The following is a 22,512-nucleotide window of genomic DNA, read 5'->3' on the forward strand; positions in this document are numbered from 1 at the left end:
AAAAACACTCTTGATAGAAATACGGAAAAAACTACATTATCCAAACAAATAAAATTTGCTGAAATATTTATGAAGTCTCACCCATTTTGGGACAAAACGTAATTTTGTGTAGTCTGGTTCATAAAGTGCAGCAGTGACAGACATAGGCAAGATGAGAGATCACCGTGTTTGAAAGACAGAGAAACTCTTGTGTGTATTGTACATCCATTCTGGAGTCAGTCAACAGTTCCTCACCAAAATCCTGTAAGCCATTATGATTGTTTACCTATAAATTAAGCTAAGTTTTCTAATGAATTCTAATGAACAGAGTCCACCACAAGGTAAGATGGCTAATTTATTGTGGAAAAATAATTTTATATTTCAGAAAAATTCAATGAAGCTTTTTCCCACGGGAATGTGACGTGACGCTTCCTATGGTCTCGATTTATCAAAATCTAAAAGATTAGTGTGGGAATGGGAAAACTTGTCATTATTTGTTCAAATAATTTTTTTTCTCTGCATGGAGTAAGCATCTGATTTCTTTGCAAGCGCCACAGATAAGTTGCTGGTGAGTAGCTTAAAGACCTGCCTTTAGGAACCGCAACATCCATTCTTTTTTCAGTTTATCTAGAGGGAAGAGATATACTTAAGATTTTGATTCCTACTGCAATGAAAAAATTAAATCTAACCTGTAATATTACAATCCATCTTCTTCTCTCTCGAATAGGAGGGTTGTTTTTTGTTATTAGTAAACAGTTTCTTTAAGGTCAAGAGTTTGGGTTAGCACGCACACAAATGCTGGAGCGGAACAGCCTCTGTACACGCTGTACCAGCATGATATCAAGAAAAATGCAGCAGAACACAGTGTCTTTGAAGAAGATGTCATATACTTCAGTAGCAGGCCACAGCTCACTCAGCTTGGGCTCAAGCCTAAATATGTACAAGAGCAGTTCTGGAAAACCTCCACCACATTCCAGTAACATATCTGAAGGGCAGTAAAAAAAAAAAATCTTACTCGTCTCAACTGTGTTTCACAGACATCTCCCAACAGTGTTGGGGATAAGAATATAGCAGGATTAAATAATGGTAATATATTAGCGTCGTTTCCCGTTATGAATGTTTTAAAAGATACTTCCCTGAAATGGTTTTATGTTTGATATGTCACTGGCAGAAAACAGATGTAGAATATGACTATCAGCTTTTTGTTGTTTTGGTTTTTTAAATTTCTTTCCCCCCTGAAAAACATTAGAAAATTTTATGTTGGTATAAATCAAGAAAAAAAAAAAAGAGTATTTATTTATGTGTGAATCCAAAACCCCTCCGGCTGTTGCTTTAAAATTAAAGCTGCAGGGTTAAACCCTCGAAAGCCAGACATCAGACTGAAAACATAGGCTTTCCTTTATCCCAATGTGTGTGTGTTAAGATACAATTTAATTACAAGTTCACGTAACTCTCATTATCCAGAGTCCTTTCGCCATCATGTTTGTATCTAACTTCTAGCACGTTGAGAATTGATACTTTTTGTCCAATTTCTGGGTTATTGTTCCTGTAATCAACCAATCCTGTGGAAGAATTCCTATTTACAAAAACCGATTTAACGTATGAAAGGTGCAATGTATTCCTCTATCTCACTTAGTTCTTAAACCACAAAGAAACAAGAAACTTAAGAGAAATGGCTGGTTACACAAAAGGGAAATAAAAGTTTATCTTTGCAATTATGCCTGTGAAAAACATTAGGGTGACTTATAGAGTTCAATAAATGTGAAAAACAGAGATTTTTCTAAATGTCTGTTTCTTCTAAATATACTCTTCATGTGTTTTGACAGGTTTCTCACAAAGTTATTTCACAGAGAACAAGAATCCACCACTGTCAATAGGGATAAACAAAATTAAAATTCTCTATTCTATGTTTCTTTAATGCTGCTTTTCAGGCCGGGTGATGAGGAAATCAGTTTTCAGTAAGCGGCTTATTTTGCTCCGTGTGATGCTTCTTATGAGCAGCAGGAGAGGAACCGGCGCTGGCAGGGTACTTTTGGTTTTGAATTTCTGCCCATATCCATTATTTTCTTTCTCCAAACCTTTTGCACTTCATACCAAGACTGTCCTTCAATCTTATTTGACTCATTCCCTTTAAAATATTCTCCTTTCCTTCATCCCATCACTCGGTCCCCTGGCCACCCACACTGCCAATTAACAGCAGTTAACTTGCACGACATTATAGGTAATGTTAACAACAGCCATTAGTGGGAGAATTGCCCTCAGCGAGGCAGTGCAAGATTTGTTCAGAAGGATAATACCTCTTCAAGAAGATAAACTGTAAGTTGATGGGACCGTCCTTCTGTAACTTGGACACAACTGGAATAATCGCGGCTCTGTATAGGTCAAAAATGGTCCCGTTTTAACTTCTTCATGTTTCAGTTCAGGCAGATTTGAGCAGCAATTTGACAGGTGAACAATTTCATGCATGATTTTTTCCACAGTCTGAAGCACACTATCTTCCTCTTATCATCTTCTTCAAAATCACTAAGTCTTGATTTACCTTCATTTCTCTTACTTTCTCTGGCTGTCTTTCCAATTCCAGATCATAGATATCTGCAATGAGGGAATCTAAAGATCTCTGTTACGCATTTTTTTTAAATAACTATTTACTACCCTTCAATGTAAATGGATTGATTTTTTTTTAAACAACAACTAACAGTTCCCAAGCCTCACTGGTTAGTCCATAAGCATCCCTGCAAAATATGAAGAGAAGTTGTTGGAAATAGAAGGTGCAACATCAAAAAGTTCTCACGTTTCACCAGTCTCTCATATAGACAAAGTAGCGTAAAAAGATTCCAATTCCAATTAAGTATTTAGTACCAAACAGCCTAAAAGGGTCTGAACAGAATTCCTTCTGCATCCATTTCCTTTACTTTATATGGCTGCATGTTTAAAAAAAGAATTACTGAGATGTTTATAACATATGGTAACATACTTCTGGTTTTTAAGCACTACATTTTTCAATCAAAACCTTGCTCTAGGAACACAAAAAGTTTGTTTTACTACATTGTTGAAACACATAGCAGTTACAAAAATAAATCCTACTCTTTGGAGAGCTACTGCACTGGGTTTTTCTGTTTGTCTATGGAGGTTTGACAAAGCCCAATCATCCAGAGCAATCAATTTCTCCTGAAAAGCTCTAAACAACCCACTCGTGTGAAGGAGGCAGCAGGAAAAGTGTCTGAAGACCGAATCAGCAAAGAAAGATGCTTCGGAAGATCAGTACTGTTACTTTTTTCATCCAAGCACTTCAAAATTTGTCATTAGTTTGAATTGAGCAAATGTTGGCTTACAAGGCAGTAATAAACAGTATTTACAGAGAGGCTTTCTCTTAATATAATCACATATTCTATCTACAGCTTATGCTATATCACACCTCAGACCCTTCTAAAATCCCGGTATTGCGTCAGGCTTCCAGCTCTCCCAAATGCAACACAAGTAGACGCACAGTAGAAAAATCAGTGTACAAAATTCTACTGCTTAATTTGGGAAGTCCCTTCAGGCCCCTGAGAGGTAGCACTCATCTGTTTCTGACACAAGCTCTCACAACTTCTTTAGCTTAATCATCTTCTCTTTTAAGGACATTTGTTTAAGTGGTCTTATCAAAACCGTGTCTTCCGAGTACAAAAATGCAAACAAATACCATCATTTATACCCTTTACTGCAAAATAATGACAATGCTCTAAACCTATGTAACTATTAAAGGAGGAAAATAAGTAAAACATTATGAAGTTCATGTTTGGCTTTCTTCAAATGTGTGTAATGACCAAAATAATGGTCTTTTAAAAGGACTTTAGTAGGTGTTTGTATTGCTAGTGTCAGAAGTTCTTCTTCCCACTTCTTCCAATTTGTTCTCATGTCTCATAAATCTGAAGAATGAAAGATTTTCAATCAGATGATCATAAGATGCTGCTGCCACACTAAATGTTCTTTTTAAAAAAAAAAGAAAAAGCAATTTTCACCCTGATTTTCCAAAATATTGAAAATTTCTAAGTGAAATAAGGCTTAACGCCATCTACATAACACAAATACCAGACACCAATGAGACTTTTGTGGAACTCCTGAACGATGAAAGAACAACATCATTTTTAAGAATATCATCTTGATTTGTCCAAAAATCCTTCAACCACAAGCATATTATTAAAGACGCAATAATGCACAGATCAACTGCAAATAACTATTAGTCCTTCATACTAATATACGGAAGTTTAAACAGACTGAACTTCACCAACATCTTTATCACAGAATTTTAGGGTAGTTTGTTCTTTCTGTTTAAGGATAATTTATGCAGCATTTTTTCAGCAAAGTGTCCAATTCATTTCAAGGAAAGAACTGATTAAGAATTCAGACAGAACTGCAGAATTTGGCTATCACTCAATACAAAAGCTTGCTTTAGATTTGGGTTAGGTTGGTTATTTCAGTTTATTCTGAAATTGCTATTTTTTTAATGATACAAAAATATGGGGATTAGGTAGAAGTAATATTCTTTAAACTAAAATATCATTCATCTGAAGGAGGGTATGACTAATATTTAGAAAATGTATTTATAGGCCTCTGGCTCAATACTGGAGTGGAGACAGGCATACCCAAGAATAATCTGGTATTGCAAATGTCACTTCTGCTCATGAGCCATCAACTCAGAGTAATTAAAAAGAAGGTAATTTAGTGCAAAACAAGGCGATTCTCCTATTAAATGCAACTTCAATTGCTAAAACCCACATACCATACAAAACCATTAAAATATTATATTGGTTTACCATATACTACCTTCAGTAAAGAACATCCTAAAAAAAGTTTTCTTGTATAATCGTATATTAGGTTCATTAGAGTAGACAACAAAAGGATCTAAAAATTCACACACAAAAATGAAGTTTTTTAGACTATTAACAATACATGGTTAATGCAATCAAAAAATCTTACCGAGATACTTAGTGACATTAAAAAATGGAAGAAAATATAGACAAAAAGAGTACTGAAGAGATCTAGGCAGTGCTTTTGGTGAAAAGTAGGTGACTTCTGAGTTTTGAAGAAACACTATGACAAAATAAACTACCTTAGTGGGTTTTTTTTGCCCCCAGTATTTGTCAAATATGGACATATCTCAATTAGGAGTCTTTATTTAATTTGGTAAAAATTTCCCATTCTGCCAATGGTGTATTCAATTCTACAGCTAAACAACTCGTACACATTTTCTACGCTCAGAGCAGTTACCACTAAGCAGTATTTTTACAGACTACCAGCTAAACAACGTTAATTGCATCATACTAACTCTATTATGGCTGACCAGTTTATTTGGAAGTGGGTTTAATTTCATTTCTGCATCATTACTAAAGTCATCAGATGATAGCAGGGAGGACTTCCTATTTCTTCACGACAGCACACATTTATAGGAAAACACTTATGTCTGGTGGCAGAGTTCTGCATTAAACCAGTTCTTCAGATAATTAAAAAAATTAGAGAGCTGCAGCATATCTAATGTAATTTTAGATATGTAAGCAGAGAGCCTATTATATGACCCCAAAGCATCACAACATTTATTTACAGTTCAAATATTGTTCAGATTGATAGTAAATGAAATACTTGTTTGCTACATGCTGGATAGGCTAAAAACATTAACTTTTTTGCACGTCATCCTTCGTAAAAATATGTCTGCATCACAAGATCCCATAACCTTACCTGAAATACCTAATTATTACATGAAAAAACTCTGGTTAGTGCCATGAAAGGGACAGAACAGGATTTATATGACAATGTAATGGTAGACAAATATCATGGATAAAAGATTTTAGTCTACATCTGTTAATATTACATATTTCTAGAACATTCATTTTGGTTTAGTTGTTTAGCAAGGCCGTGACTAAACTACAGATACTGAAAATAAGGCTGACTGCAGACTGGTACTATCATCTTTCATCCACTGTAATGTAACTGAATCTAGAAAATTTATAGATTTTAGATTTGTTTTGTTATGTTTAAAAGACAGCTAATACTGCAGTTCATAGACCTTATTTTACCTACTCTTTAGCAATCCCAAATTTCTAAGATAAATATGAGTCCTTACTTATAAAAGACAATTTCTTCCTAGGGAGTAAATGAAATAGGGGAACCTTTTAACATCTACTCATGCACAGGAGGCAGATTAGGTTGGTTCTCTGTTGGAGAAACTAAAATGAAGGACTATTTATGAAGTACTTGCAGCTTTGAATATCATCAACTGTAATAACAAGATACAAGTTACAAAAAAATTCTTTTTGTTGAAACCACTTTTGTAATACTGCTTTTTAATAACCCTCATAATGGCCGAATTAGAAGGACCCCAACTGAAGTCACTGATCCCACATAAAACAAACATTGCTTTTTCTTCTTAGCTTTGTTTTACAAGCTACATTATTTCCAGATGACGCTTGAGGGGCCTAGGAGTTTCAAGAATTAGATACTTAAACAGACAGCTGCTTTCTATTTACCATATAAATCAAGGATAAATCAAAGAAGAATCTAAATATTGGACTTCATTTAGCCCATTACGGAGCACAAACTGAGAAGGAAAAGAAAAAAGAAATATAGAAATCTCATCACCCAAATGCAAAGTTTAATTCTCATTATTAAGACGAGAGAAAAACTCATTGACATTTGCAGAATTCCAAGGCTCCATGTAACGCTAGCTCTGCACAGCAGGTAAATTTAACTGGATTGGGAAGGAGCCAGGAAAAGCCAGCTCTGATCAGGAACTGTCCCAGTACCACCAGCCTTTGCTACTGCAGACTTTATATATATATATCTATACACACACACATAGCTCACTGCATTCATATTCTTTACATTTTTCCCTTTGGATTGCCAACACACATTTATTTCTATACCTTAACTAACACAGAAACAGCAGATTTTGGACAGGGGGTTAAAGGATGACTCTTCATATATTCACAGGAGTACATTTGTAAATATGAAAAGTCTAACACTACACTACATTGTTTCTATCACTGACAAAATTCCTCCACCATCGAAGTGCTGGTTAAATGACAGTCCTATATATGAAGTAATTGAAGATATCAGCACTAAGTGGGATTATTTTTAGAATTTTTCCCAACACTTTTAAGCTTCACCTGTATAGAACAATGCATTTTTTTATAGCCAAAATTTCCAAGGTAAAAAAAAAAAGTTACACTGCAGTGAATTTTAGCATTTTTCCTATGTGGCTAGTGATCACCTTACCTACACTACTTTCTGTTAATATTATTCTATTAAGCAACTGACGGCTGTCAGTAAAATCCCCATGGATGGTGAAGAGAAGAAATCCCAGCAGACAGCAGCGTGGGGTGCTCAGAACCGTGACCCCTACCCTGGGTGTTGAGTGATTCTCAAAATGTGCTCCAAGGAGTTTTCATTTAACTACTAAGCCTTCACGCCCACCACCAGTAAACAAGAGTTTGGGCTCCCACTGACATAAAATCCCTTGTCCCTGCGTTGCATTAGATGATGTTGAAATAAATTTAGAAACCAAATCAAAAGCTATGTATCCAAATACAGACTCAAAGGATGATGCATGCCAAAGTATTTGAATCTAAAACTATTCCTACATTTGATTTTTATTTTCCTCAATTTTTGCATTAAGCAAATTTTTTTTCTTACATCAGCAAGAGAATTCTGAACCTCTGACATAAGCTCGCCAAAATTAAAAATTTACTCTCTTCTTCTGCCTCCCCGTCTTCCTAGAAATAGTTAAGGAGAATGTCTCCTTACCAGCTGCAGAATAACAACCATTGAAGTGCTCAGAAATCATACACAATACTATGAAATCCTTAAAAAGCAACTGTTTGGGTAGATGGTAGTTCCAACAACAGGTCTGACGTGCTACTTTCCAAGGGAAGTTAGCGTGTCTCCAGTTATGCTGCTAAGTATCTATGATTTAACAAATTACATTAGGCTGTAATAAAATTATAAAGAAAATCATTGATATGTTTACTTAAGTAATTTGTCTTGATTTGAACTGGAAGAAGCAAAATTCTCAATTACTTTATTACCAGTTTTCTTGTTTGTTGTTAAAAATTTTGGAAAATGTGCTTTCATTGAACGCAAGAATGCTATAAAAAAACCTAACTGGATTTTTCCCATTTCTTCAAGCCTGGAGATACTCGCAGACAAGGACAACTTGACCAAAGCGTGGTATTTCAAAACAGGTCATTGCTACTATGAAAATAACGCTTAATAATAAAGCTTATTGAACAACTAGGAAACGAAGTAGCATGAGAATTGGTCTAACCAAGGATCCTGTCTCTGAGGCAATGGTTTGATGACAGGGTATTCTTCTTTCTTCCCCGCTGGCTTCTCCATCCTGCTCCTGAATCCCATCACATTGACTACAGTTTATCAGGAAAGGACCAGGAAGCTGGTCTAGCCTTAATAAACGAAACAACTTGCTCTTTTCTTTTTTAAAGCCCAGAAAACCTCAAAAAGAACAACATAAAAGCCAGGCGGGTCAGTTCCTTGTTCTAGTTCACAGCAAAATACCTGCAGCTTTGCTGGTACACCAGAGACCTGGTGGTAGTCTGCAGCAGAGACTCACAAAAATACCGTAAGAAACACAGTAAAGGAGGATCCCAGTATCTTCTTACCACCATCAATAATCAGCAGCGAAAGGACTGTATATTAAGACAAAAACTTAGGTTTGTACAGGAATGAAAACAAAGTAGAGTAGAAACACTACTACTGCTTGAGCACTCAGAAATTAAGAGCTGCCCATCTCTTAATCTCCATTTGCTCCCTTTGTGTGTACGCGTTACGGCACGGGCATACTGTGCCACAGCAGCTCTCCATCATTCGATGTTCACAATGGAGAGGGCTCAATTCAAGATCACTGATGCTGCCTTTTTCCTTCCATATCCTTCCTAGCCCTAAGAAGGAACACACAGTATTTACCACAATTTGTTTTTTGAAGTCTAGTACTCACAAGTGAGTAGAAAGGCTCAAGACAAGACCATAAGCAACATAGAATAATTTTATGTATGATTTAACCCTTGTGACCTAGGTACCATGTAAATTCACTTTTGGGTTACACAACACAGTAAGAAAAAAAATCATTTAAAAATTAAACGAATTAAATAAATTTAAAAAGAATTAAAATAATGAGAAATAAATTTTTAAAACATGTTTGACTCATCTGAATGAAACCTATGAAGAGAACAGCCTACCAAGCAATTCTCCTCCTCTCTAGAGATAAACCTGGGCAGAGCAGGCAATCTCAGAATCATCCCTCTCTTTAGCTCACGCCGGGATACAGTGCTAGAATGGGCTTCAGGACTTCAGACACTTATATTCTATCAGTTCCTAGATTCTTCGCTATTCTTACAGACAACACAAACATGGGCTTTCAGAAGCAGAATATGCTGAAGTAAATGAAATCTGGCCTCAGCTTTTATTTAGCCAACTGCCTATGCCTCAGATCGAGCTGGAACATGAGCCATTTGGAGAGAAAAAAAAAAAGCCATGCATAAAAGTATACATTCTTCTTTCATGAACTTTAGTGATTTTACTCTCCCCGACAGCAATCTTTCCAACTGCTCTCCCTCTCCCCTCCCTCCCCTACGTCATATCAACAATAAAAGGGAAGAAATTCAGGGAAGTATCTAAGTCTCTGGGTTGCACTCCAGAGTGCTTCCCCAGCACTGCTCCGTAAACTGCATTTCTCAGCTGTCTCCATCTGTAAGGGGATAACTATGTACAGTGAGCACCTTGGGTCTTTCCTTAGCTGCAGTATATAGTTCGCATCCAGTAAGTTAAAAAGAAGCCCAAAATCTATAAAACAGTTTTCAAGCACCAAATTCATACACACACTGAAATATATACATATATATATACCCACATATACGTAAACATATGCCTATGTGTGTGTGCACATATATATATTTATTTATATGTGCCCTTTTACAAGCATACATGTTTATCATGCTGTTTTCTTTCCTCTGAACAGTGAGGATGGTAATTTGTTTGTCTAGGAAAGAAAATACAAGGGTCTCTCTTCATAAATCATCGAATGGTTTGGGTTGGAAGGGACCTTTAAAGGTCATCTAGTCCAACCCCCCTGCCACGGGCAGGGACGTCTTCAACTAAATATCAATATCCTCCTTCTGACAACAGGCCACATACAACTGCAGTCCCTGCATTAGGGACATAAGTTAGTGTTAAAAACTTCAGCCCTATTCTCGAGGCGTCTGAAGATGCTTGACAGTTATTTAACCAAAACCCCACAATGTCTCAGAGGTTAGTTTCAAAGTACACAGCCTTTAACAGCAATTCCAGCTTATGGAGCCCCTGTGCCCATAAACCCTCTCCCAAGCACCCACTCCAACCCCTCTGGGCTGTGATACTGCATGTTATGCAGAACTATCTCATGATATGATATATGATATGGTATGGTATGATATATCTCAGGTATGAAAAGCCATCACCTCCACCAAAGCAGCCTCCCTTTGCCCTGGAAGCCAACTGAAGCACCATAGCTCTCGAGGACAGCTCAATAAAGAGCCACGAGACCACAGGAGGAATTTGAACACGTAGCTGTATAATTGCTTAAGCTGGAACCTGGCATGACACCGGGGTTAATCACCTCTGAGAAATACGGCCCCAAGAGCCTTATCAATCACAACACTCGGAAATGCTCAATGCATCCAAAATGCTGCAATCCTTCCAACCGCGGAAGCCCCTACACCATGAGCCCCTACTGCTTGAGAAGCAAACCCATGGGAAAGGGCCATCAAATCCTCTCCAAGGTGTTTGAAGTCTTGGGGGCTTTCAGTTATTCATGCCCACGCAGATGAAAGAGCTTTATCCAGCTTGTGTATCGCCTTACCAGGCAAACAGAAGTGGGATCTCCTGGTCTTTAACCACAAACTAAATTAAGTGGGTTCTTGCTGAAATGTTTCAAGTTCCAAAAATTAAAGGTCAGATAGCAACTTCTGGGAGAGAAATCAAAAGCCCTAAAACCACAGGTGTCATAAGGAGCTTCACATGAATTAGGGCATGGTAAGGCAAACACAGGAAAAACCTGCAAGTGATTCATTTACTCTATAAACCCATGTGTCTGTGAATAACAAAATGGCTCTAGTTTGTATGGTACGTGTCAGCAATAATAACTAAAAGCTGCAGGTTAAGAAACCTGGTTAGTTAAATTAAATTTAAGTCATTAAACTATTATATCAAATTATCTTTTTAGGTACTTTTATACTTAATGTTACAGTAATATGATAGTAAAGTCTCAGACAGGCATGTCCTGGAACATGTATTAACACCGAAAATAAAACAGTTGTTACATTTTCATCCTCAAAAATCCAGAGCAACTGATAAATCAACTGTTTTTTTACACAGTATTGCAGTGAGAGTTCAAGTGAGTACAAACCGAAGATACTTCAGTAGTACAAAGACGTTATTCAAGTCCTTGGAAGATGTCTCCTTCTTGTACCGAAACTAGAGATTTTCCAACAAGCCGTGCAATTAAATTACAAAATTGTTGCCTATTTGTGGGTATTGGCTCAGTAAACTGAAAAGGACTGTATGGATCCATGTGTTCAGAACATAGCAATTTGCCCCATGACTGCAGTACTCCCCCAAACACGCACTGGGAATTGTTTCAATCATTTGTAGGCATTTTAACATACTATGGATGCCAAAGTCCCGTTCTTAAAAACAATGTTTTTAACTGTATGATTTAAATATCCTGAAATACAAATGGCTTGAGAATTGCAAGTTGACAGGGTACAGTAAGTCTCTTAGCTATGAATAGTTGCGGTTTTGTTTTGCCATTTGTAAGTGTGTTTTTTTTTTTTTAAAGACGTTTCAGACATGACATCATTCATACAGGTTCCTGTATTTTGGTGTTGGTGGTTGCTTAGCTGTCACACATTTTGATAAATCTTTGCAGATTTAGGGATGTACCACTTCTATTTTGAAGCATCTACTAAAACATTAAGTTCGATACTCACATAATCAGGAAGTGGAGAATCATTTGAACCGAGGGAACCTCTCAAGGACTGCGTGGCTTGTTCCAGCACTTTGTTGTGTTTTTTAGACAACAAAGAAAATAAACTGGAGGGGGGGGAAAAAAAAAGAAAAAAATATTAAAATAACTTCACAATAATGTCCTGAAATAGTTAGACTATCTAGTCAGAAGAGATGTTTTTTTATACACACAATGTCGAATAGATTTTTAGAATGCGATGCACAATAGTTACGGAATTTATTTATTTATTTATTTAACATCTGGGCTAAGCAACAGCAGAATTTGAATTAGAAATATTCTATACAATAAACGATGTGAAGATCATCATATGTTCATGGTTAAATTCTTAAAAGTCAAACTGTAACAGAAGGAATGGTATACATGCAATTTTAGTTCATAACCAGTATGTGTTTGCTAAAATGCAATTTTTAAGTGCAGCACCTCATGCAATATATTGCAATACGTCCTTGAGCATCTTGTGTATTATTCATTTCAATAACCTATTTGCTTAGTACGGTAAAAATCCAAGTATATGACAGAACCTTTGGGCATTTGGAGGCCGAGTTTTTGCATTTTACTAGTATATATTCTTTTCAAATTTATTTTAGCTTAAGTCAAGGAATAAAGCATTACCTTAGCTTTACAAATAATCTGTGAAATCAGAGGTCCATATACATACAGAGGAATAAACATTTTTTCATGCATTTTGAAAAAAAGCATGGCAATGACACTCAGAGGATGGTGTAATCTGATATATAAGTAGAATGTAACTTGACTGCAACGGTGGAAGGAGAGATGAGAAGTAAGCAGAAGCAGTGGACAAAGGCCACCAGCTAGTGCTCAGCAGCTTCAAGGGGTCAGATACTTCTGTAAAGCCGCTGGATACCTCAAACATGGCTTTCAATTCACAGATAACCCACTTTCCCTCCCCCCCATATTGGTTTAGGTCATATGTTTTAAGGATTTCTGTAGTTAAAAACATTCTTCTGGTTTCTTTTTGGAGCAGTCTTTTATAAGACTCGTATCAGGCTTTCCTAGGATGACTGTTAGGGCAAAAAGGCTGCCTGGACAAATAAGCACCAACAAAATTCAGTAATGCCTGAGCATGCTGTTAGTGGAGTTGGTTACACTTGTTGATGGGACAAGGAGCAGTGGCAGACTTCTTGTTCACCAGATCATTTAGAAAATATTAAAACCAGTTTAGTAACTAAAAAATTAAGTGGCAAAATACTACCTCTGTTATATTCTAGATAGTCTCTATTTCTTGGAACTGGAGGACAGCTTCAGTGCTCAGAGGCATGTGCTTGGAAAGCTTTTCTGCCTCAAGACATGATGCATTTGAAGAAGTCCTCTTAATTTTTTTTACTTAAAATATATCATTGATATTGTATCCTTCACAGACGGTAGGAATAGATTCCTCAGAGTATCAGTGCTTATCCCCTTGTTGCTACTCAAGAGCTTCAGGAGAAGGCTTTTCCAACACTTACCACCACCACAAGGAATTAGTTACGCTTCTCAAGCCCTGTCTTACCTCTCGAGAGCCAACTCAATAAATTCCACCATTTCCCAACACCTCTTCAGTCAGATATTTCTTAGAACAGATTAACAGCTTCCTTGTAAAGACAACCTTCGCCGCACTTAAGGCATCTAATTAACCCGCATGAGAGGCCCTGGGCAGGTTGTACCATCCCTCAAGGTTCAGCCAGAGTCTGCCAGCTCGAGGAACGGGCTTGAGACGGCACGGCCGAAAGCAGGGTCGGTACCGCAGCTGCCCGACTCCTGGTCCCACCAGGACACAATCACTGAGGTGGTGATAATCACAACTGGACTGATACGGCAAGAACATCGGACGAGATTACAAGACCTCCATGGTGGTTACGAGGGTTGAGGACATTTGGTGTTTTCAGGATAATACAATATATTTGACGTCATGAAAACTGGAATCTGATTTTTTCCTTTGTGCTATCCAACAGAGCCTTGACAAGATGTGTCATTCCTGGAACCAAATGCCAACCTCCCACTAATTCACAGCTATTAGTCAAAACCACTATAACATTCCCTGTTAAAAGGGAAGAAGCAACACAGAAATAAGACATATTAGTAGGCTTTCCACCTTCTTCTCCCTCCCATAATCTGCTATTGTCTTCACAGACTGAAATTTTTGTTCAAATCAAAATTCGGATTTGCAAACTGGTCCTTGGTCTAAAACAGCAGCACTACTTTTCGAATCATTGGTATTTTTGAAGGCTCAGATTTCAGAGATACTGTCATCAGCACCATCTAGTGCTGCGGAGACAGAATAATCGGTTAAAACCAACCTGGTGATGCTTATGGGGGGAGTGCAGCAAGAACAGGTTAAGTCTGGCGTCTGTCTGCTTCAGAAGATACAACTTCAGAAAGAGGAAGAATTTGGAATAAAAAGGATTTCCAACTAGTAGATTCTTCTCCAAAATACATAAAGCACTTTGGCTATAAAGGAAATTTAAATATAAACAAAGAATTGGGATCAGGATTTTGAAAAGTGCATTTATGCAATACATGTGAAGAGGAAAACACACGTACGTTGGTATTCCGCATGGAATTAGAATAGCGAAAAGCAAATTTATTTTCTCCAGCAGAAATGTAGAGAACTGGGAAAAAGAAGGAGAAAAGGACGGAAGACTATTTTTTTATATCCTATTTTTGCATCCTTAAATATTTTCCTTTTTTTTTTTTTTTAAATTAAGTGTAATGTAACTAAACTATATAGTGCTTGTTTATGGCATAAGCAAGCCCTTGGTGGCTGATTTTTATTTCCAAAGCAGCAGCGAGGGGGTAAGCTCTATTACAGGTTGTCTTTGGCACCGGGGCTTCCCCTTGCAAAGTTCTGCTTTCCTGCCACAGCTCATCACCTTCGCACCTGTGCCGAGACACTTCTTTGCGGGACCGCTGCCCAGAACACCAGTATTCAGGTTGAAAAAGCTCAACACAATTCTTTTCTTCATAAATTGGTTATCCTTCTCAAAGAACCACCCCTTAGAGGACCATGAGGGCAGGGACACGTAGGTAGGAATTCTTCATACTAAGAATAAAAACATATAGAACTGCACCCAGAGCAAACTCAGAGAGCTCCAAGGAAACACTACAACTAAACAGAAAAAATTAAGGCCAGATACTGTGATCAACTGATGAAGTCGGAGCTCCGAAGAAAGTAGCGTTGCCTCCTGAAATGGTGTAAAACCTCACCACCAAGTAATTCACTTCTTATTATGCCTCTCTCTCTACCTCTGAAAACCATCTCGATAAATCTCAACTTCATTTTTAAAGTATCAGAACAGATTTAGTTACAATCCTCAAAAGGCATTTGCATGAAATTTAGCTCAGAAGTATCTTTTATCATCAACAAACGTTGCCTTCTAAAGGAAATGCATGATTTTGCGGCAGTCACATCCTCAGTGTCCATAAGGTTTTGGGTTTTATTTTGATTTTTAAGGCATGAATAATGCAGTTAAAAAAAGGCAACAATGTTTCACAACAAAGTTGTCCCCCTCCCCACAACAAGGCACAAGAGACAAATGCCAATTCATGCAGAGTGGAAATTAAGACCGTCTCCCAAATTTCCCTCAGGTGTCTTAGTCACACTTCTATTTTTGTCTCACTAAAAATCGAGCTGAGATCAAACTGAAAAATATGTATACTATGTGGTCACGGAGGGCAGCCTGCACAGGTTGACAAGAATACAGAGTTTTCTACCAGAATACTTTTCCTCTTTCTTCCGTTCTTCTCCATCGACTGTCAGACAGACTGTGGAGCTTGACAGCCCTTTGATCTCACCCATTACGGACATTTGATAATAATAACAAACTATGTTCAGAACAATGGAAGTGTGTTAGTACTTCAACCCATCTCTCACTCACAGAAGTACTTATGCTAAACGTATCGCAACGTTTAGCAAGCAAAATAATAAGTTGGAATAATAGCAAGATGAAATAACAGCTGGCATCTATTACAGTTCACCAAATCACACCATGGATGAGCTCAACCAACGAGGAAGACTCAAGGCTGAACAACAATCTCAAGGTCTTGTGTTTCTGATTTTTAGGAATTAAGAAAGCATTGGTTTCTTAACTCCCTCTATGCAGATGAAGTTTTTAATTTAACAAAAGGCTGAACCTTGATCAATAAAAAATTGATTACAGACTAAACAGTAATGGTTGCTTAAACACAAGTGATTTGATTATGTGTTACTTGCACACACAATAAAATTCAAACCAGTAATATATAAACTTAATGCTTTCAAAAAGCCAATTCCACAAAGGCTGTGGATCAAAAAAAAAAAAAGCAGCCAATAAGGGGAACTCATTTAACGACTTTCTTCTTGGTCCACCAAAATTCACTAGCCAACAATCAGGGGGAAAAAAAAAGCTTCTGCAAGTTCTGCAGAAAGTCTAATTTACAGCAGATTGAAAAAGCTTATAAAGTATATTTCTCACATACAAAAAATGAATGTATAAAATGAAGCTTTCATAACTAACAAATTAGAAAAAAAGATAAGGGAATTAAAATTAGAAGTTGAAAGTAAACCCGAAGTTAGAATTTGCCAAAACCTGGAGCTTTCTGAAAGCTTCGTACAACGAGAAGGAAAGGTACCGCCAGTGTACCTTATTTTAAGGGAGTAAATAGGATGACCCAAAATAATGACATGCCAGTTAATCCTGAGCATAATAATGGAACAGCGATCGTGAGACTCATTCAAAGGAGGATGTCACCAGCATAGAAAACCAGACTTTGTCAAGCACACTCAGTTTTTTTTTTTCAATGAGACTAGAAATAAGATAAAGCATGATAGTACCCCTGTTGTAACAGGCTTCTACACGTCATTTATATGACTTCGTTCCACATGGGATTTTTTTATTAAGAAACTCAAATGATAAAAAACACGACATGCATTATATGAACTGAAAATCAGACACCTGAGCAGTTTGAAAAATCTTCAAATTTGAATCTTGAAATAAGTTTTCTTAATATGGCCAAACAGGAATATATTCTTGGCCCTTCTAAATGCCAATAGCTATTTAACATAGCTATTATAGCTACCGAAATACTTTCAACGATATAAAGATGATATATAAGACGACACACATCGTTGATATACATCAATGATAAAGAAATATCATTGTTAAACTTTGCAAATGGCATATACATTACAGGAATGTCAAATAAAGAGAAAAGGGCATTTTTCTTAAATTTGTCTTTATCTTTCAAGAAGTTGGACACAAAATAAACTCGTGATTAATGCAGCCAAACTCGAATTTAGCAGCAAAGAATCCAAGCTGCTCCCGAAGTGTGAAGGATCTCACCCTGGGAGCAGCAACTAAAGACCACCAGACCAACAAACAGCTGCCCATAACCCAATAAAGTTGCTGAAAGAGTAACTGTCTTTGGTATTAACAAAATTACCCAGCAAAGTTTTGCTCTTCGGCACCTGCCACTGGCATCCTGTGTGCAGATTTCACAATGATGGTTTGAAAACACAAAGGTTCAGAGAAGAATCAGGATATTAATTATTAAACCAGAAAACACACCTCTCCAGGAAATGTTCAAGAAACTCAATTCTTTAATGAATTTGAGAAAAGAAGAAAGGGTGATTTGACCAAAATGCAAAAATACGCACGTGGAGAAAAGTTTGTTAAGAGAGGATCCTTCAAGCTATCAGAAGAAAAAAAAAAAAAACAAGTTTTAGTGAAACAGAAACTAAAGTACCGGTTGCATGGGCATAGCTCTCTCTTACAGAGGTGGCTGAAACCAGGTATGAGGCACAATAAATTCCTATTTACGCTGTCAGGGCTCCCATGAGGGGAAGTCCGGTGCATCTCCGCTACTACACATTGGGAGCAGGAGGAGGCTGCACTTTGAACACAAACTCAAAGCCAGCTCATCAGTGTTGCACCACCGTCCTCATGCTCTGGCAGTCCCCCTCCACTTGGTCCTTGAAGCTCTGCAAGTCACCAACGGCAGACAGAAAAGCTGGACTGGGATTCCTCTTAAACTGCATCCAGGTTTTATGCGAAAAGACAATGGCGAATTACAGAGAGCCTGTACTCAGGCTGAGCCCAGACGAGGGAATGAGAGACAGACAGACATGGTTCTGGGGACAACCATCGGCTTCAGGCTGCTCCTGGAGTCACCCCACGTCGGCGAGAACAGGCATGCCTATGCACAGCATGGTGGGGCTCTAACGGGGAGGGTAGTTAATGGGTTGGGACAGCGATGGAGGTCTTTAAACCAAGACTGGATGTTTTCCTAAAAGCCATGGTTCTAGCTGAACCATAGAAATTTCAGCCCAGAAAATGGAATTAATTGCATCCTTGGTCTGTGTTATATTAGAGGTCAGATCATACGATCAAAGTGGTCTCTTCTGGTCCTATATGCATTTAGGTAATGGTCTACACATACTGCATCAAAAGAGATGGAATGAACACTACTGTATAACTTCCATACATTTTAATTTCTTTTTTTCCATGCTACATAATCTGATGAAAGATGCAGACAACAAATCCTCTTGGGAGACAACTCAATTCACTGTATTTGTGGGTTTTGTAGCATTAAAAAAACATCTGGCAAAGGCATCTCAAATTAAATTCTTGCATTAGTATGCTGGTGTATCAGCACCATTACAGGCAAGAAGAGTAACACATCTGTCATTTGTGCCATCTTTTGTAATTAACAGGGCAATGGTTCAATAAAATATGCAATTTCATAAACCTTGAGGAAAATTTGAAGCGGTTTAGGTGTGTGTTCAGACAGACGGGAAGTGACACTTGCTTGGCATACGGGCAGGAAGATTTATGGCAGAGATTACCCCATTGATGGCTCAGGATCACAACATGCCAAACGTCCCATGGCTCAGAAACATCAGATCCCTACACAAACCAAAACTAGGGAAGGTTTGAAAGACACACCGCGACAAAGGTGTGCTTCAGATGCAACATTTTAGGTATTCTGGAAAGAAATAATCTGAACCAGAAAAAAAAAAAGAGAAAAAAAGCTACAACTTTGGGCAGGGAAGACATGAACAACCTTTAAAGATGAAAATCCAAGAGTCAGAGAGCGGGAGACAAACCGAGCACATTAGCAGAGGAAGGTCAGATGGAGCTATATGACAGAAAAAAGGAATACGGATTGAACTTCTCCCAATCCAAATCACTAGTGACCTTCTCAAGGAGAAAAATTTTCAATTATCTGAATGCTTAAAAATGTTCTATAAGCACTGAGTACGGAATTACTTGAGGGCTAAAGCGCTGCTCAACATAATTTATCTGAAGCTTGGAAATTCAGACGTTCTGAATCTTTTCTCCGCAAATAAACTGAACAGCACACAAACACAAAACACTATCTGGTGATGGAAAAAACCAGTTCCACGGATCAAAAAATGTGATGATGAATGTTCTCAAACAATTCAGCAATACTCCGTGCTGTTCCTTCTTTCTGCTCTCATATACATGCCAAATGTCCTATTGTTCTCAATTTTAAAGAATTAAATGTAAGTCCTAAACACCGAGACCATGTTATGCAAATACTCCTTAAACAATAGGATTTTACAATGCCTGCGTGAACACCACAAACATATTAGAAAAAAATTCCTTTATATAGCAAGCTCTAAAAATATCTTTGTTTCGAAACCTGACGTCTAAAAGTTAAGACCATACCTTAATTCCTGTATATGTAAGGAACACTTCTTGGGTTTGACCTATTCTTTAATGGATTACAGCAAAAGAGAGAGTGCTATGGCACGAGAACTCTACTCACGTACTGGGTAAGATGCCTGCACAGACATTTCCAATTGCTGAATCGCTCATCTGCTTGAGTAACGGTTCACATCAAAACAAATGCACCATGCTGTTTCATATGAAATATAATCATTGCTAGTCCTATATGGTTGCAAGCAAGTGCAGTAGGGGCAGTTGAGCAGCCTTTCTGTGGGCGATGGAGAAGAGATCTGTAAGCACTTAAGGAACCGGGCCCTGGGAGAAATCCATTTAGCATGAATAAGTGCAGAAAAATCACTAAGTCCCCAAATACCCATGTCTACTGAAGAGCCCTTGAGGCATTTTGCATTTGAATTATCCAAGCTGTAACGGCACATAAATAGAAATAACGAGAGAGAATAGCCATGGAGAACTCAAAGGGGTATCCGGGGCAGTTGACTCCACAGAGGGACACTGCTCTTGCTTACTTGAGCACAACTCTAATGCCTGGGAGACATTTGGGATCCCAGGAAAGAGAAGCTAACCAACTGAAATACCAAATTGCTAAGGAGAAAATAAGAGCATACTTTATATCTTTCTTTCTAATCTCGTGAAGAGAAGGGTGACGTTAACTTCTGCTGAATCAAGCTTCGCTATATTTACTACTGGGTCCATCTGGCTTGTAGAGATGATGTGAAACCAAGAGACTTTGGGTGTGCAGTCTCCACAAAGGTCATGTATGCAAATAAAATGGGTTGTACAGCATCACTGATGGACTTATTCACCAAGGAGTATTTAAAGGATCAGGGAATGAAAAGGGCTTCTCCCAGGTAGCAAAAGGTCCACGTGAGGCTGGTATTGCCACCTTCTTACTTTGCTGGTCAGTGATGAGACTTTTTTTGACTTTTCTTGTCTAGTGCCTTCTCAAAAATGTAAATTTGCGTCCCCTTGGAAACAGGCTGTGCACCTCAGCTGCCTGCTATTTCAGGGCAAATCCCAAAGCATCACCAACGATTTGAATGCAACCTGGGTAAACAAATGATTTCTATCCCATCTTCCTGTTAAACAGCAAGCATTAAAGACTGTTCTTTTAATTCTACAGTCCTAAACTTGATCATAATAAATGAAGTACTTCAAGATATCTTTAGTTCACAACAAAAGCCTCATTAATTTTAAAGAGCATTCTTTTATCTGCTACTGCTTACATACGAACAGAGATCTATAATTCATGTGCTATAAAGATATTCCAAATTCTGTCTCCTAAAGAATTTTTCTTATTAATAAAAGTAGAAAAACACGCAGTCACCATACACTTGTGGCAAAAGTATATAAGCAAATTCAGGAGCAACTCAGAACAATTAATGAAGGCTTTGCATTAACAAACAGGATTTCCTGTTAAAATGGAACTGAAAAGACAAAGAGACTAGAAAAAACATAGAAGCAAGGAATTTGATGTGGTGAGACAAAAGTAAATATTTACAAAAGTAAGCCAAGAGTTTAATTTGCAGAGAGCGGGAAATGTATTTTTCAACTGAAGGCATAAGTTGTTAGGCAGCTCATGGCCACTTTCCAACGAATGTTGGGAAATTGGTGCTCCTATCGCTAGAGGAGTAAAAGGAGCAGAAAGCGGTAAAATACTTCCACTATTTCTTGGTACAGATAATTTCATTCCCCTTTTGTCTGGCATGCCAAATAACATCCTCGTAATTCCACTTAAAGGATAGAGTCAGGCAAGGATGAGGAGCACTACCTAGAAATAACATCTTCCTAACTCCACATCGTATTAAAGTATAAACTCAATAACCAGACTGTGATCTACTACAGATGTAACGCCCCGAGAGAGCGGCAAGTGGCAAACTAAATTCAGGAAGGCTTAAAGCTATGGGGGAAAATGCAGTCCAGGATAAACAGAACACATGTTTTTAAAGCTCAGACTAATTATAAGGTTTATTCTGAGCTAAATATCCCTGAATCTGCCTTAGGTGTCTCAAGGCATGAATGTAATTCCTTTCAATGTTCCCTGTGTTTGTCTTATTAATATTTTATAAGAATATTGAACGTGCAATAGGATCCACAATATTTCCATTTCATCCACTTGCTCTTAATTCAATCGGGTTAGTGTTTCATAGCTGCTGAGAGAAGACATTTGTCTTGCATTAGGACAAAACTCTGTGGGTGAGAATCGGAGGAAATTGCTGGAGAAAGCAGCCTGAGCAAAACTCCCACCCAAAAACCCAAAGACAGACTCTGAACAATGAAACAACAACAAGAAAATTAAAAAGACATCACTGCCATGAAACCTAAGGTCCAAATCCTTATCCTTTGAGCAGCTTTTATTTGGTATGGTTTTGCTCAAACACACTGGGTATGCGTGTACATATGTATTCATATGTGTTTGGGGCATTGCTACACTTCTAAAGAGAGTTGCTGTGCATCTCCGTACTCATTCTGACAGGAAAGAATCTGGATCCATGTTAGGAGTTAACAGACTCATTCCACACCCAAAAGATCACAGGGTATGTGCATTGCTAACAGCCCTCTTTAGGCTAAGACTTAAGCAAAACATGAGTCTTGAACCGTGCTTCCGTCACAAGAGTCCTCACTGCTGGCATCGCACGTCACCCGCACCCCGTCCTTACAGCAACCCCGCTCGGTGCCGGTTTGGCTTTTCAGTGCCCTGACGTGGTTAAAATGAATCGTTCACTGCATTCCCCTTTGAACCTTAGAAACAATATCATGACTTTGACCTAGCTTCACAAAACTGAGTTTGAATAT

General features: G+C 37.9%; 1 protein-coding gene across 1 annotated transcript in view; it reads right to left on the reverse strand.

The window, feature by feature from the left end:
* DYM (dymeclin) overlaps positions 1–22,512 on the reverse strand; it is a 136,333-nt gene that overhangs the window by 51,668 nt on the left and 62,153 nt on the right. Inside the window, exon 7 of the mRNA XM_009588166.1 lies at positions 11,994–12,096. Within this exon, the coding sequence (XP_009586461.1) occupies positions 11,994–12,096 (103 nt within the window). The remainder of the gene's footprint in view (positions 1–11,993; positions 12,097–22,512) is intronic.

This window comes from Fulmarus glacialis, unplaced genomic scaffold (assembly GCF_000690835.1).
Source record: "Fulmarus glacialis isolate BGI_N327 unplaced genomic scaffold, ASM69083v1 scaffold722, whole genome shotgun sequence".
Classification (NCBI taxonomy): domain Eukaryota; kingdom Metazoa; phylum Chordata; class Aves; order Procellariiformes; family Procellariidae; genus Fulmarus; species Fulmarus glacialis.